This window comes from Cervus elaphus, chromosome 5, assembly GCF_910594005.1.
Source record: "Cervus elaphus chromosome 5, mCerEla1.1, whole genome shotgun sequence".
Taxonomy (NCBI): Eukaryota; Metazoa; Chordata; class Mammalia; order Artiodactyla; family Cervidae; genus Cervus; species Cervus elaphus.
Window position 1 is genome coordinate 50,991,387 of NC_057819.1, and position 18,038 is coordinate 51,009,424.

An 18,038-nucleotide genomic window follows, 5' to 3' on the forward strand; every position below is an offset into this window, starting at 1 on the left:
AGGTGAATCCTCACTGGTATATGTGATGTCTTGGGTCCTGGCTACTCAAAGTGCCAACCATGAACCAGCAGTATTGCCATTCATTACCTGAAGCATTTTAGAAATGCACGATCTCCGATGCCACCCCAGACCTAAGGACTACAAATATGCATTTCAACCAGATCTCTAGGTGATTTTTATGCACACTGAAGTTTGAGAAACTGGATAAAATCTGCAGACAGTAAAAGTTATCTCTTGTTCTTTGTATGGGCTTCCCTGATAGCTCAGTTGGTAAAGAATCCGCCTGCAATGCAGGAGACCTTGGTTTGATTCCTTCTATATGTCAATAAGAGTGAACAAGGATTGCGGTGCCCTAACAATCATATAAAAATATCTTCTAAGCAAATCCTGAGGTCACCACATGCAGATTGTTGAATGTGACTCTAGCCTGACACAGCAGACAGCTCTTTTCTCCCCTCAATGTCCTCATGCATAGTCACCTGCCAACTTGGGATCACATTCAAGAAGGGACAGACTTGGGATCACATTCAAGAAGGGACAATGTGTGGAAAAGTGGACTGGGACTTTATTCTACTTTCAGAATTAGCCTTAGCCAGAGCTTTTTGTATTTTCTCTCCACTTTCCAATCAGCATAGTAAGGAGTGACTTTCAACCTACCCTGAATGTACAGGTTTCCAAGATATGTTTTGGAACTTGAAAAAATGTTTTGAATGATAAATCCAAAAGTGTTTCCAGAGTAGGATGCACACGGGGTCTGAAGCCAGCAGAATTTCTTCTTGGTGATGCTGTCTACAATGTCTTCAGCAGTATTCAACTAGCCACTCACCCTGCACTGTGGACCATGAGAATCTTGAGAACAGAACAAGCATCATTCATCTGTCTTGCTAGTATCCAGCTCCATCCATGGCCCAGGAAGATCATTAACACAGTTTTGTTGAATAAATGAATGAGCTGGATCCTCAGTTTTTTAAAAAAAACATATAATACCTTCAGCCAAAAAGGCATGAAATAAATGGTGGTACTTTCAGGCCCTGCCTCCTATACTATACTAGAATGACTCAGTTATTCTAGACAGCAGATTTCACTTTATACTCTTTCTAAAACCTCACACTTGGTATTACTCACCCTCTCCTCCCCACTCCCAACAAATAAGTTACTTCATACCTGACATTTGTCATTATTAGCTACAAACTTTATTTTTAAAAGGTGTATTCTCCCTAAGCAAACAACAAAAATGAATGAAAATACTTCTTGGGGGATTAAAAAAAACACAATTCTTACAATTCAGGTTGCAGTAGGAAGCTTTCCATATGTACACTAATGAGTGATCTTCATAGTTCCAATTGCCTGATACAATCATTAGCTCATTTCAGAATTTAAGAATTGGTGCAATGGGCCAAAGAACTAAACAGACATTTCTCCACAGAAGACATACAGATGGCTAACAAACACATGAAAAGATGCTCAACATCACTCATCATCAGAGAAATGCAAATCAAAACCACAATGAGGTACCATTACACGCCAGTCAGGATGGCTGCTATCCAAAAGTCTATAAGCAAGAAATGCTGGAGAGGGTGTGGAGAAAAGGGAACCCTCTTACACTGTTGGTGGGAATGCAAACTAGTACAGCCACCATGGAAAATAGTGTGGAGATTCCTTAAAAAACTGGAAATAGAACTGCCATATGACCCAGCAATCCCACTCCTGGGCATACACATCGAGGAAACCAGATCTGAAAGAGACACATGCACCCCAATGTTCATCGCAGCACTGTTTATAATTGCCAGGGCATGGAAGCAACATAGATGCCCATCAGCAGATGGATGGATAAGAAAGCTATGGTACACATACACAATGGAATATTACTCAGCCATTAAAAAGAATACATTTGAGTCAGTTCTAATGAGATGGATGAAACTGGAGCCCATTATACAGAGTGAAGTAAGCCAGAAAGATAAAGACCAATACAGTATACTAACACATATATATGGAATTTAGAAAGATGGTAATGATAACCCTATATGCAAAACAGAAAAAGAGACACAGATGTACAGAACAGACTTTTAGACTCTGTAGGAGAAGGCGAGGGTGGGATGATCTGAGAGAATAGCATTGAAACATGTATATTATCAAGTGTGGATTCCTTTTACTTCTTTTTCTGCTCTGATTGCTGTGGCCAAAACTTCCAACACTATGTTGAATAGTAGTGGTGAGAGTGGGCACCCTTGTCTTGTTCCTGATTTCAGGGGAAATGCTTTCAATTTTTCACCATTGAGGGTGATGCTTGCTGTGGGTTTGTCATATATAGCTTTTATTACGTTGAGGTATGTTCCTTCTATTCCTGCTTTCTGGAGAGTTTTAATCATAAATGAGTGTTGAATTTTGTCAAAGGCTTTCTCTGCATCTATTGAGATAATCATATGGTTTTTATCTTTCAATTTGTTAATGTGGTGTATTACATTGATTGATTTGTGGATATTAAAGAATCCTTGCATTCCTGGGATAAAGCCCACTTGGTCATGGTGTATGATTTTTTTAATATGTGTTGGATTCTGTTTGCTAGAATTTTGTTAAGGATTTTTGCATCTAGGTTCATCAGTGATATTGGCCTGTAGTTTTCTTTTTTTGTGGCATCTTTGTCTGGTTTTGGAATTAGGGTGATGGTGGCCTCATAGAATGAGTTTGGAAGCTTACCTTCATCTGCAATTTTCTGGAAGAGTTTGAGTAAGATAGGTGTTAGCTCTTCTCTAAATTTTTGGTAGAATTCAGCTGTGAAGCCATCTGGTCCTGGGCTTTTGTTTGCTGGAAGATTTCTGATTACAGTTTTGATTTCCTTGCTTGTGATGGGTCTGTTAAGATCTTCTATTTCTTCCTGGTTCAGTTTTGGAAAGTTAAACTTTTCTAAGAATTTGTCCATTTCATCCAAGTTGTCCATTTTATTGGCATAGAGCTGCTGGTAGTAGTCTCTTATGATCCTTTGTATTTCAGTGTTGTCTGTTGTGATCTCTCCATTTTCATTTCTAATTCTGTTAGTTTGGTTCTTCTCTCTTTGTTTCTTAATGAGTCTTGCTAATGGTTTGTCAATTTTTGTTTATTTTTTCAAAAAACCAGCTTTTAGCTTTGTTGATTTTTGCTATGGTCTCTTTAGTTTCCTTTGCATTTATTTCTGCCCTGATTTTTAAGATTTCTTTCCTTCTGCTAACTCTGGGGTTCTTCATTTCTTCCTTCTCTAATTGCTTTAGGTGTAGAGTTAGGTTATTTATTTGGCTTTTTTCTTGTTTCTTTATGTAAGCCTGTGATGCTATGAACCTTCCCCTTAGCACTGCTTTTACAGTGTCCCATAGGTTTTGGGTTGTTGTGTTTTCATTTTCATTCATTTCTATGCATATTTTGATTTCTTTTTTGATTTCTTCTATGATTTGTTGGTTATTCAGAAGTGTGTTATTTAGCCTCCATATGTTTGAATTTTTAACAATTTTTTTCCTGTAATTGAGATCTAATCTTACTGCACTGTGGTCAGAAAAGATGACTGGAATGATTTCAATTTTTTTGAATTTTCCAAGACCAGATTTATGGCCCAGGATGTGATCTATTCTGGAGAAGATTCCGTGTGTACTTGAGAAAAAGGTGAAGTTGATTGTTTTGGGGTGAAATGTCCCATAGATATCAATTAGGTCTAGCTGGTCCATTGTGTTATTTAAGGTTTGTGTTTCCTTGTTAATTTTCTGTTTAGTTGATCTATCCATAGTTGTGAGTGGGGTATTAAAGTCTCCCACTATTATTGTGTTACTATTAATTTCCTCTTTCATACTCGTTAGCGTTTGCCTTACATATTGTGGTGTTCCTATGTTGGGTGCATATGTATTTATAATTGTTATATCTTCTTCTTGGATTGATCCTTTGAACATTATATAGTGTCCTTCTTTGTCTCTTTTCACATCCTTTACTTGAAAGTCTATTTTATCTGATATGAGTATTGCGACTCCTGCTTTCTTTTGGTCTCTGTTTGCGTGAAATATTTTTTTCCAGCCCTTCACTTTTAGTCTGTATGTGTCTCTTGTTTTGAGGTGGGTCTCTTGTAGACAGCATATATAGGGGTCTTGTTTTTGTATCCATTCAGCCAATCTTTGTCTTTTGGTTGGGGCATTCAACCCATTTACATTTAAGGTAATTATTGATAGGTGTGGTCCCGTTGCCATTTACTTTGTTGTTTTGGGTTCACGTTTATACAACCTTTCTGCATTTCCTGTCTAGAGAAGATCCTTTAGCATTTGTTGAAGAGCTGGTTTGGTGGTGCTGAATTCTCTTAGCTTTTGCTTGTCTGTAAAGCTTTTGAATTCTCCTTCATATCTGAATGAGATCCTTGCTGGGTACAGTAATCTAGGTTGTAGGTTATTCTCTTTCATTACTTTAAGTATGTCCTGCCATTCCCTTCTGGCCTGGAGGGTTTCTATTGATAGATCAGCTGTTATCCTTACGGGAATCCCTTTGTGTGTTATTTGTTGTTTCTTCCTTGCTGCTTTTAATATTTGTTCTTTGTGTTTGATCTTTGTTAATTTGACTAATATGTGTCTTGGGGTGTTTCACCTTGGGTTTATCCTGTTTGGGACTCTCTGGGTTTCTTGGACTTGGGTGGCTATTTCCTTCCCCATTTTCCAAGTGCATTATTTTATCAGCAGAAAGATAAGAAGTAAAATGATTTTTCTCACCCCTGTAAAAAGCACTTATATACTGAAAATAATTTAATGCAACTCTGCACTCATCGTTGTCATCCAGTGATTCTTGTCCTTTTTCTATGCAAATGACTCTGTGATAAATGAATCATCATATGAAAGGGATTGTTTTTTTAGTTAAGGAGATTCAGCATTGGTCTGAAAATAATTGGACTCATGTTCCCAGCAATACAAAAGAGCACTGTTTTCTTTTAAGCAGAGCTCCTAAAAACCCAAACACCATTTCTGAGAGTACTCCACAGTAGAAAAGAGCTATTGTAAAGAGAGGAAGGGAAAAGAGGAGGAAGAAAGAAGAGAAAAAGGAATAGAGGGAGGGAGGGAGGGAGGAAGGAAAAGAAGGAGGGGGGAGGGGGAGGGAAAAGAGAGGCATTCTCATATTAGAACCTCTATGTATTTCGGAAGAGGAAAGAAGGTTTGTTCCTTTCATAAAGAGTGTTAGAATTCAATGCCGATTGAAATAGAAAACAAAAATGAGTGCTGGGAATTTTATATTTTGTAAAGTTTTCTTAGCAAAATGGAAGACAAAAATCAAACAAATATTATGAATTGATAATCTCACCTTGCTTTCCTCTCAGGCAGCTGAAATCAAAATTCTGGTTAAGTCTGATTTCTCTCAAAAGGTTTCTCAAAACCCTGCTTTATCTGAGCATCCAGACATTGCCCTCATTACTCCATATGCCAAATTCCAGCTGAGATGTACCTCTATGACCCTGAAGGGATACAGCTTAACAAGCAATGAGGCAGCCAGTACAGAGGCACTGTGGAGGTCCTCAAGTGGTGAGAACTGCTGTTTCATCATGCGTCTTTACAGAGAAGTTTAGGTCCACGTATGTTGCTTATCCAACAATATTGAAAAGGGATTTGGGATTCACTAAATGCTAAGAGCTTTCAGAGTTTCTGAAACAGATAGTGTCTACTCAGGTTTTTATACACAAGCTACTTACACTGTAATCATTAAAGAAATCGGAGCAAGCTCTCATCCTAACTTTACTTCCTTTGAATAATAATTGCTAATTTCATGCATTAAAAATTACCTTTAATTTGAGCTTATTATTATTATTATTTTTGCTGACCTTAAATGTTACCAAAATGAAAATAGAGAGACATATATCTTTTATTTACTTATTAATGGTGCTGGTTGGTTCCTAAGAACTGAAATGCAGCAATGAAAGTTATAGGTATAAACTCTGGCAACCAGAAATATATAGGGAAGGGAGCTGCATTTGAAGAGGATGTTTAGGGGAGTGTTAAAAACTGATACCATGATTTAAGGACTAGTAAGCATTTCTTTCTGTACTTCAGTATTTCAAGTTTGTCTTTTGTTTTGCAGAATGAGGTTACTGAGTCTGGATATATTGTTGTTTTTTTTTTTCCCCCAGGTTCAGGTTCTCCCTGGCTTCTGGCTGCTTTGTGCTAAGCTGGTAAAATATATGGACACTGTACGGATGCATCATGGTGAGCTGTAGTGAATTGTTCCACTGTTCTTTGTAGCAGCTGCTGGGGTTGCCTCCATTTTTCTGCTAGCATTTGTTTCCTGGACGGATTCATTTCAGAGAAGCTATGTAGCAATAATCACCTTTATGAAGGAGAAAGGCTATATCTAGGATCTCACTATTGGGAATAAAAATGATAAGCGTTAAACAAATGTACACTATTATATGATACACTTTGAGCAAAGACCTTACATGGATAATATTATTTAATCCTCATATCTCTATGACTTGGTTCATCGTCAGCATTATTTTTCAGATGAACAGCTGAGAACCTGGATATTACTTAACTTGTCCATGTTCACAAAGGTAAAGGTGAAGATAAGATTGAAGCCAAGTAAGCTGACTCCAGAGTCCACAATTTTACCAGTAGTTCACAGGTAACAGTGAGGAAGAAGGTCAAAAGACACATATGATTTCACTAGTTCTCTCAAACATCTGATGCTCTTCTTCTCTGCTAGGGGTCATGTTTATCTTGGCTGGGATTTCAAGACACTTTGATTCCACATTTTGTTTCTCATCCGTCTGAAGGGTATGGTTGTTGTTTTGAAGTCCTTGTATATTTCAATACTACATATCTCTACCTAAGAATTGGTTGTCATGGTATTTAGTTATGGTAGAAGAGGAGTAAAGATAGTCCAATTTCAGGTTTAAATAGAGCCACTTTATGTGCAATATTTGAAAAACTAGCACAGCCCTCAGCCTAGACTTTCTTTCATGTAATTTAATGATGCTAGTAGAGTACAGTTTGAGAAAATACACTAGTGCATTTATAGAAATGGCTATCTCTTTTTCTCACATAATAATCACAAGTGTTATTTTGTTTGCTTTCTCCCATTATTCCCACAGGTTGTGGGAAGAAGCTAAGGCTCTTTATTCACCTAGGTAAATTAAACTAATAAGAAAACTGAGACTCAGAGAGTTTGTTAAGGATGTGTCTGAGATAAGCGCCCACATCTGACATAAGGTACTTTTATTAGAATATTCTGCCACTCAAGTGTATACTTAAACAGGGTCTGGTTTCAGGAGACCAGAACCAAAAATGAAATGTCATTTTAACTCTTGAACATACTTCAGTGTTTATTGAAGATTCGAGGAAAGTGAAATTCATGAAGTTCCACAGAAAGTAAAGGGAGCAATATCCCTTTACCTAAAGACAATGGGCTGGAGGAGAGAAGACAAATGTGAATATATAAAATTTCCCTACTCAACTTCCATGTGCCTGACATGCTTGCCAGAATGGACAAGACTTGGAGTAAGCAAAACCCTTTTCTCTTTAAAGATTTTTTTTTAATGTGGACCATTTTTTAATTCTTTACTGAATTTGTTAGGATATTGCTTCTGTTTCATGTTTCAGTTTTTTGGCTGCTAGGCATGTGGGATCTAGTACCATGCAAAGGATCGAACCTGCATGCTCTGCATTGGAAGGCAGAAGTCTTAACCACTGGACCACCAGGGAAGTACTCCAAAACTTTTCACTTTTATTAATTTGAGAGAAATGAAGTTGAATACTTTCAAAAGAGGAGAGGAGTAAACCCTACCAGTCTCCTTCGTTCATGGGATTTTCCAGGCAAGAGTACTGGAATGGGTTGCCATCTCCTTCTCCAAGGGGTCTTCCCAACCCAGGGATTGAACCCTGGTCTCCTGCATTGCAGGCAGACAGACGCTTTACCATCTGAGCCACGAGGGAAGCCCCAGAGGGGTAATTAGTATGTAGGAATGTCACATTCCCACCCCACTCTCACTTCTCAAGTGATGGGTTAACATTTCAAAAACCCTGAAATTCCTTTTCTTCTATGATTTGACCATAACAATATCCTTCAGGTTTGTTCTTCTTCTACACTTGAACTAGAGAATTCAAACTACCACAAATTGCTTCCATCCCCTGTAGGAGAACACAGGGAAGGAATTCATGCAATTAAGCTCTGTTTTCTACATCTCACTAGCCTTTCACCCCCAGCAGGCAGAAAATCACCTCTCTCCTGGCTTTGAACCCTACAGAATGTGAGATTTGCCCCCAGGTAAATCTCTCCTTTTCTATCTCCATCTCCACCTGCTGTTGCTTTAAAGCTAAGTTCTCAGAGACAGTTTGACTTTTCCAATTAGGCCGTTGATTTATATCACCTGCCACGGAGTTGCAAGACTATGTATTTCATCTTTCAGTGCTGCTGATCCTAGGAACAAATTTCCTCAAAAACTCAAGCTTGCATCAAAATCTGTAAATTAATGTTATAACTAATAGTAAAAATGGAAGAACATGACTAAGTTCATCCCAGATTTACTCAGGCCCTTTGTTAGTTACACCATCACCAAACTCTACTACAGCTTTTGTAAAATGCAACATATTTAATCATTCTTACCTATAACTGCTTTAAATTTTTGATTTGAACAGTTTCCATTTACTCCTCTAAAATACAGTTTTTCCCTTTAAAATGTTTAACAGAATTGGGACAAATAAAAGACCTATCTAGATTTACCAAAATGGTAATATGTTGTCATTATCTAATTCATTGCAAGTCCTTTACAAGTCCTTCTCAATCCAAGCTGTCGATTTGTAAATGTTTACATAATATATAATGAAAGTTTGCTGTTACAGCTTTTAATCAGTAACCTCTGATGGCAAATTACAGAGCTCTCAAAATGCTACCCCTGTGTTTCTCTTTTCAAATATAATAATTATGATATGATTCTGCCTCGGTCAGTTGAGAGACAAGAATAAAATGAGTACAACAGTGGCTACTGATCCAGTCCCTACGTGGAACACTAGATTTATCAAGAACTTTCTATGGGCAAGGCACTCTGCTACAGTCTTAAAAATCTAACTTCATCCTTCCAGACCCATTCAAGATAAATTATCATCTCACAGGTATTTTACCAATAAATAAAACTGATGTTTAATGAGATTTAATATTTATCCCGAAATCACATAACTGAAAACCCTGACACTAAATTTCAATTAGTTTCAATTAAGTTATTTGCCTCCAGAGCCTGAGCTATAACCACAATGCTAAAATGGTTCAAAAAATCAAAACTTCATGGTGTTAGATCTGAGCAAAATCTATTTCATTTACCTCCATTTCCTGCTGCTTGAGAAACGTGAAGATGTGTAATCCTCTAAGTTTAACACATGGGCATTCCATTAGCTTCTCTACTAGAGAAGAATGCTTACATCTCTTCTCATTAAAATCAGTCATGAACAAATATTTGTTAAGCACAAACAACATACTAGGGGCTATGTGAAGGGCTGGAAACACAGCAGTTAGTTAAAGCTCTGGTCTTATGGAACTTGATGTGTTCCCACGAGAGTATAAAAAGCTACCATTTGTAATTTCACTCTTAAAACTTTTCTAGCATTACTCAAAACACTTTATATGCACTGTCTCTTTTAATATCATTTAATCCTCAAAAGACATCTTATGAGACTGGACATGATTTATAAATAAGAACACTGAGGTGCAGAAAGCAGCTGTGACTTGACCCCAAGTCTCACAGCTGTAGTGTGCATAAAGGGTAGGATCAATCGAGAACACCATTACCTCTCCAGAACTTTAGAAATATCTCATTCAAGTATTTTTCTCGGTTTTCCTTCAAATATTCCACATAACAATGATTACATTTCATGAATTAAGGGGGGAATCCAGGATGAACCTGTTTAAGTCCAGAAATATGGACCCAGTACTAGAGATATTTTATGTGTAATTCCTGACTCTTTCCTACTAATCACTCACCTCTCTACTGTGAAATGTTCACCTGTCTCTTACAATAGGAAGTTAGAGTCATACTGAGCCTCACATCACTTACGTCATGTGGTGCATGTTCCTCTTTTTTTACTTCCTTTTTTAAAAAAAAGTTCTAATATCTGTGCCCAGCGATGAAAATGAGCAACTTCCTAATTTGCAAATGATAAAGAAAACCCCTACTTGAGAAATGCTACTAATAATCAAACATTGGAAGAAGAGTCTAGTGACCATCAATGGACAGCTAAAATCCAAACACAGAGTGGCAGCTGGTACTAGAAAATTCATGAACACAATATACACACCCAACACACAGACACCATTCCATGAGGGTAAGTGCCTTATACTTCTACATGTTATTGCTAAGGAAGGATATTTTATAATTCAGAACACCCATTTAAAAATTGGGTTTTCACTTGTAGAATCTCTTTTTATGCACAATCAAGTTACTATTTTACTAACAAAGTGTTTTGTTTGCCTGTTTTAAAAGATTAGCCATCATATCTATTGATCCAATACAAAATAGGCTTATAATGTCATAGCAGGCATCACTCCAAACCTTTTTTTTTTTTTCCTTTGTTTTCCAAAACAAATCTGGTGAGCAGTTGTAAGCAAGAACACCATGTGAGGAGTACTACCACCATGCAAAAAGTCTCAAGAAATGTTGTCTCCAATCACTTTTGTAGGGACTGTTTTTTCATATTTATACCTATGATACTCACTTATGCCCACAGCTGTAACGAGCTTGATTGCAAGTTCAGGAATTTCACAGTGAATAAAAAATGGTTCCAGAATATAGCGTCCAAATGCCAGAGATATCACAGCAGTGGCTGCAGGGCTAGAAGAAATGCATATTTAGGTTAACCACAGGAAAAAAAAAATTGCACTTTCACTAACTTTTTCTACCTTGAGGTGCAGTTACTCAGCATATGGAACATATTAAATAGGGAAGTATATGCTTTTCAGAACTTGATATTTGATTCAGTTTAGTTCAGTCACTCAGTCGTGTCTGACTTTTTGTGACCCTGCGGAGTGCAGCACGCCAGGCTTCCCTGTCCATCACCAATTCCTGGACCCTACTCAAACTCATGTCCATCGCGTCAGTGATGCCATCCAACCAGTTCATCCTCTGTCATCCCCTTTTCCTCCCTCTTTCAATCTTTCCCTGCATCAGGGTCTTTTCTAATGAGTTGGTTCTTTGCATCAGGTGGCCAAAGTATTAGAGTTTCAGCTTCAGCATCAGTCCTTCCAATGAATATTCAGGACTGGTTTCCTTTAGGATGGACTGGTTGCATCTCTTTGCAATCCAAGGGACTCTCAAAAGTTCTCCAACACCACAGTTCAAAAGCATAAATTCTTTGGCACTCATCTTTCTTTATAGTCCAACTCACATCTATACATGACCACTGGAAAAACCATAGCTTTGACTAGACAGACCTTTGTCAGCAAAGTAATGTCTCTGCTTTTTAATATGCTGTCTAGGTTTGTCATAGCTTTTCTTCTAAGGAGCAATTTCATGGCTGCAGTCACCATCTGCAGTGATTTTGGAGCCTCCAAAAATAAAGTCTCTCATTGTTTCCATTGTTTCCCCATCTATTTGCCATGAAGTGATGGGACTGGATGTCATGATCTTAGTTTTCTGAATGTTGAGTTTTTAGCCTATATTTGATTAGGTCGTCACAGATATTCCAAATGAAATATTGTCTGCAACTTTGGTAGCTAATTTTTAAACCTCACATCTGCTTGTGAACAAGTCTGGGTGCTGTCAGCTTTCCTCTTCCCTCCCATATTTGACTTTTTCTTAAAAATCTAGTTTATTACTTGAGATCCAGTAGGTCTGGGCCACACAAGAAATAGTCTTTCTCAGTAAATCAACAATTAAACTCCAGCAGAGTAGGAATGAGTTAACAGCATAGTCTAATGGGTTCAGAAAAGGAACACAAAACTCAACTTAAAAAAGTTAGTATTAATAAGTGTTCATTGCAAATATATGCTTACATGCTTGACATTGTATTAGTCTAGATTTTTCCATACAGAAAAACCTTGAAAAGCCAAGTGATTATTCTTAATTCCATAGAAACATTTAGGTGAAAAGTATGTGTTGAAAAATAAAATTAGCCTTGTAATTTTATAAATAGAGAAAACATGAATGAGATAAGAAAATGAAATAAGTTTCAGATATATAATAAAACAGGTAGCAAATGATTCTAATTTAGTTTTTCAATTTTCTGTTAGAGAATGACACAGGCCTTTCCAGTTTAAATATACTACATATGAATGCATGTTTGTTAGATACACAGGCAAGTCAATGGAATTATCTAATTTCCCATGCCAAGTCTTCCATTTCAGTTTATCTTCCATCTCATGGTTACTCAACCTCCAGGTCCAACCCATAGATTGTCAGGAAACCAACCACCATTATGTATTCCAACCCTGACCTGCTGGTATTAGAAACCAGGATAGATTTATTTATTTTTAATTGGAGGATAACTGCTTTACAATATTGTGTTGGTTTCTGCCATGCATCAATAGGCATACATATGTCCCCTTCTTGAACCTCCCTCCCAGCTCCCACCCAATCCCAACTCCCCTAGGTTGGGATTTGACCTCCTTGCATCATATAGCAAATTCCCACTGGCTCTCTATTTTATCTATGGTAATGTATATGTTTCAAGGCTACTCTCTCAAATCACCCCTCTCTCTCCTCCCCACTCCCGCCATGTCCACAAGCCTGTTCTTTAGGTCTGCGTCTCCACTGCTACCCTGCAAATAGGTTTATCAGTACCATCTTCCTAGATTCCATACATATGTGTTAATATACGATATTTGTTTTTCTCTTTCTGACTTCACTATGTATAACAGGCTCTAGGTTTATCCACCTCATTAGAACTGACTCATATATGTTCTGTTTCATAACTGAGCAACATTCCATTGTATATGTGTACCACATCTTCTTTATCCATTCATCTGTCAGCGGACATCTAGGTTCCTTCCTTATCCTGGCTATTGTAAACAGTGCTGCGATAAATACTGCAGTGCCTGTGTCTTTTTCAATTATGATTTCCTCAGTGTAGATGCACAGTAGTGAGATTTCTTGATTTTTTTTTCTTTTCCGAGACAATCTCCTCCTGACCACAACAAGATACTTTTTCTTATTCTCCATCATTTATAAATTTCTGATGTATAAATTAAAATCTGATCATGTCATTTTAGTGAGCCCCTGAAACTCCCTGACAGTTTCTTATACCTCAGGTCTTAGTTCAATCTTTTTCCCAAGGAACCTTTTTCAGTTCTTTGATTGCATTAGATCTCTCAGAGTATACTCTCTTATGGAACTTCATAGCTCTCCTTTCTCCTTAAAAAGTAGTAACTTTTTATTCTCTTACATGATGTCTTGATTGATAACTGTTTCCCTCACTTGACCGTGAGCTTCATGAGTTTGACTGTGTCCATATCAATCACTATTTCATCCTCAGTGTATAGTAAAGTGTCTGTCATACAACAGAAAACTAATGAATACATGGTGAATGTATGAATTCAAATGACCCCTGATGTATGATTTCTTTTTAAGATTTGTTACAGATTATTTCTGACAAAAGTGACTTAATCTGAAGTACAATTTTAATATTTAGGTACCATGGTTACTTTCAATGGAAGAGGAATGTTTAACTACTCAGATATTTTGTCACCCCTCAAGTCATTCATTATTCTGAGAGCCCAACTGAGTAATGTGAGTCCATTATTACAAAGAAATATATGAATCCATTACAAAAGCTTCTAGAATATATTTAGGTAATTGCTTCCATAAACACACTCCCTGTGAAGTAGCTCTCTAAGGTAATATGATTATAAGCTACTTGAGAATAAGAACTGAGGCTCACTTCACCTTAGATCTTGCCATATACCATTCAGTAGGATAATTTGAGGAATGAATAGATGAATGAATGAGCACTGTGTTGGTGCTACTACTGCAAATGGAATGATCAAGTCCATCATAATGCTGAGCAAGTAACCAAAGTATGGCTAACCAGCCAACACAATTAGCCAGTACATGGCTGGAGAGGGACCCAAGCTCAGCTGCATCAGGCCCCAAAGTCCACTATTCTGACAGACCACCACTCTAAATAAGTATTGCACTTATTTGAATACCGAGCATATTTTACTCAAACTATTAGGGTTGGCCAAAAAAATCCGTTAGGGATTTTCCATGCCATCTTAATGGAAAAACCTGAATGAATATTTTGGCCAATCCAATATAACTTACTGAAAGATTGAATGATTACTTAATTTTTCAACTGCTATTCAAAAAGAATCTAATATATGACAATCAGTGCATTTAATATATGACAATAAGTAGTATAAGAGTGACAAAAAGTGAGAGACCTAGTTTTATATGCTTGAAATGCTTGCAATTTTAACAGCGAAACAGAGCACAGATTCCTAAAATATTCAGTAAGAATATAAGCCAACATGTTCAATGTCAAATGAGAAGCAGAGATTTCCAGAAGAATTAAGAGAGGAAAGAAATACTATAAACTAGGGTGAACAGGAAATTAACTGTGGAAAAGATAGAACTTAAGTTGACCTTTGAAGAGTAATCTTCATATTATCAGAAAAGAGTAGAAGGCACCTCCCAGGCAAATTCCAGAGTTTAGAAAAGGAACAAAATACTTCTTTATCATTATTTCATAATAACAAGTTTTAAGTAATGCAAAATTGCTTAAAATGAGAACAGACTTTACTAAGATGTAAATACTATTCTAAGCTCTTTACTACAAAAGAGACTCTTAGGACTATAAAAATCAAGATTAGTGTTAAGTCAATACTTATTAGCTCTGCATTTACCACTTAGCTCTAAATGATAGGATAAGAGCTCACAGGAGCTTTCAGCTGTGTAAGTCTGATAAGTTTACACTAAGAACAAGTTTCTTTAATTATTTCTGTTAAATTCTGCGGTAAGAATGTGCTAGTCACATTTCATGGAAGTAGTTTGCCTTAAGGATAATCTGAAGTTCTCATGTGACATCATAAGTTTCCCACAAAATTGGAGGAAATTTGCTATTCAGAGTGACTTAGCGTTATTTGGTTTGATTTTAAACCAAGGCAATCAGGAAAAGGAATGTATTCTTAAAACAATATAATCAAAAAAGCTTTTTTGCAACTGTAGTTCACTGATTTGTTTAATGTGAGGATATGAGTCATTCATGACAAGTGTGTGTTTGTTTGTTTTGGGTTTTTTTTTTTTTTTTGGTAGAATATAAAACTTGATGACATACTAAGTTGCTAGGAACAGAAGTTTCCTAGTCACGAAAACTGAGTAAACTTAAGATGGCTTGATGGTGCAATCTACAAGAAGGAAAACTCCAGTTCCTAGAAGAACATTTAATTTTGTCTAATTACAATTTATAATCAAAACAAAGGTCTGATTTATCATGGTAGATTTTGAAAATTCATATTCTTTTCAGGTCAGCATCTTTCCTGAAGATGACATACAGAATAGTTGAATATTAACAACAAGCAGATGCTTTGAAAGTTTGGCATGGTTAGAAAACTACTGCCAGTGGCAAAATGGCATTAAAAACATTAATTGGGAAAGGTATTTCATCCCAGATCTTATGTCCTGAAGGAGACATATTTACCACATAGTCATGCATATTTCTAATTATTTAAAAATAATCATAGCGATTCAAAAAAGGGATAATGAATAGGTTTATTTTTCCTTTATTTTTTTCTATCTAGGCTCTTACCGTATAATGAGCAGTTCTACCCAGACTCGCACAAAAGCTGGTAATGGGCCAAAGACTTCTAGAATATATGTGTAATGACCACCAGATTTCTTTATACTAGTTCCCAGTTCAGCGTAGGACAAGGCTCCTGTGAAATAATTATGATAAAAAGGCACAAAGTTAAAATATGACCAAGTCATCCAGCAGTAGAATGGACACAGCAATGTTTCATGAGATGATATTACATCCTCTGGTCTGAATGACACCTTTTTCCAAATAAACAATACTCAGCAAATTCCTAAGGACCTCCAAATTCCCCTTGTAACTTCGTCAAGCTTGAACTCTCATTCATTCTGTTCAAGGCAATTTTACTTGAAATGTTAAAGACAAACTTCTAAAACAATATAATACTATTAAGAATTTTGAATCTCAAACCTGAGAACAAGAGAAAGAAGATAGATGCCAATAATACTAATCCATTTTTGAAGAACATAATTTCACATCAAGACAAAGAATTATATAAAATTGACCTTATTATACTGAGCATTCTTTTAATAAATGATGTTTTTGTGACACATCAAAATAAATAAAATTCCTCTCTTCTCCTGAAAAGGATGGACTCAAGGTTTTGGAAGGCTTCATCTGATTTATAGGATATGTTTTGTTTATCAACAAAATTAATTTGGCTCAGATATTCTATTAATAGGAAAGTTTCTTATAGATGTATTTCAGAGTATCATTCCTGGGTGACAAATAAAAGTTTTGAAAAAGAGATGCTATGACACATTTATGAACATGGAGATAAAATTAATTATAAACCAATTTTTAACATTTAGCAATAAAATTCACAAACACTTGAGCAGATTATGTAATCTCCCCAAACCTTAGTTTCATCCTGTGAGGAATAAAGATTTTAATTCTCACCTCATAAGGGGACTATGTGTATAAATATGAAAATGAATGCCAAGGACAGTAACGGGCCTGACACACAGAAAGCACCTCATGAAATACAGCTTTACCTACTACTGTGCGCAACTCATTTTGTATTTAATGAAAAGTATATCTTGACATTATGTGAAAAGTTCTACCCATACTGCTAAGTACTCAAATGTAAGATATAATTTCTGCCTGAGCTCCCCTGGAGACTAAAAGCGTGAGAAATCACTACTAATCAGTAGACCTTCAGGTAGAACTGTCCAACATAAATGTAATTTGGATATTCAGCAAAATCTTAGTGTTGCTTATCCTATTTCCAAAACTAGCACTGTATACAGTCACCAGGGAACAATTTTTTAATTAAAATAAAAATACAAGCACTAAGGCCATACCCCAGATCTACTCTCTGATCAAGAGAGGCCAGACTCTACAACAGAGGCATCAGAGAAAATCTATTATTTTAAAATTAGCACAGCTAATTCTAAAGTAACTTAGTCTACAGATGGATAGTTGGGAATCACTGATACAGTTTGTCCATATAAAACTAACCATAACTAGTTGCAGTTCATTCTCTATTGGAAATCAGTTGCCATGTTGGTAGGCTGTACAAAAAATCATCCAATATTAAATGTTATTGGAAAGTGTCTTAAGAACCTCAGGATTTATCTCCAGAGAGTCAATACCTAGACCTGTGTATTCTTTGCTTAAACTCCAGGAATGGTTGCCCCAGGTTTAAATTGAGTTCTGGGGAAGTGAAATTTTCACTTAAAGGTCTCAAGCTCTATAACCATATTAGTCAGATGAAAACAGTTCAAAATAGGATGTAAGAACCAATGTATTAAACCTGCCTTTAAACAAAATTGTAAACACAACATACACATTCTATACTCTTAGTTCCAGAGTTTTAAGACAAAGAATTTTTGTCCTAATATTTTGCTTTGCTTCCTGTTAAGAAGGTACTCCTGTCAAAAGTTCCTAGTAGCTCAAGTGACCAATGTAATGCAAACATCGATAAATAGATTAGTATAGGAGCATATTCCCTGTGATTAATAATCAAAGTATACCAATCAAATACCAGTAATCAAAGTATACCAAAGAATACTTACTAGCTAAGTGTAAACTTAGCTAGTCCCATTAGCTTATTTTTAACTGCTTGAGATGACACACTCATGCAGAAGCATATTTTCGTAGTACAAGTCAACATCACTTTAACTGGTTAATGCTCAGAGCCACCCATTTTATCATATCTTGATAGCCTTTTATAGTGTACAAAAGGGGAATCATATAGTGGGAGGTGCATGCACACAGTATACAAAATCCAGGAAATTGGTTATGGTTTCTCCTATTAGACAATGATTTATTCTGAATATACCAAGTGTTGGAGAAGATTAAAGGCTGAGGATACACAAAATC

At 36.4% G+C, this 18,038-nt stretch overlaps 1 protein-coding gene across 3 annotated transcripts in view; it reads right to left on the minus strand.

Moving 5' to 3' along the window:
- SLC7A11 (solute carrier family 7 member 11) overlaps positions 1–18,038 on the minus strand; it is a 248,002-nt gene that overhangs the window by 228,136 nt on the left and 1,828 nt on the right. For all 3 annotated transcript variants that reach the window (XM_043902431.1, XM_043902434.1, XM_043902432.1), the window contains exons 2-3: positions 15,711–15,837; positions 10,686–10,801 (exon numbers count right to left, since the gene is read on the minus strand). In XM_043902431.1, the coding sequence (XP_043758366.1) occupies positions 10,686–10,801; positions 15,711–15,837 (243 nt within the window). The remainder of the gene's footprint in view (positions 1–10,685; positions 10,802–15,710; positions 15,838–18,038) is intronic.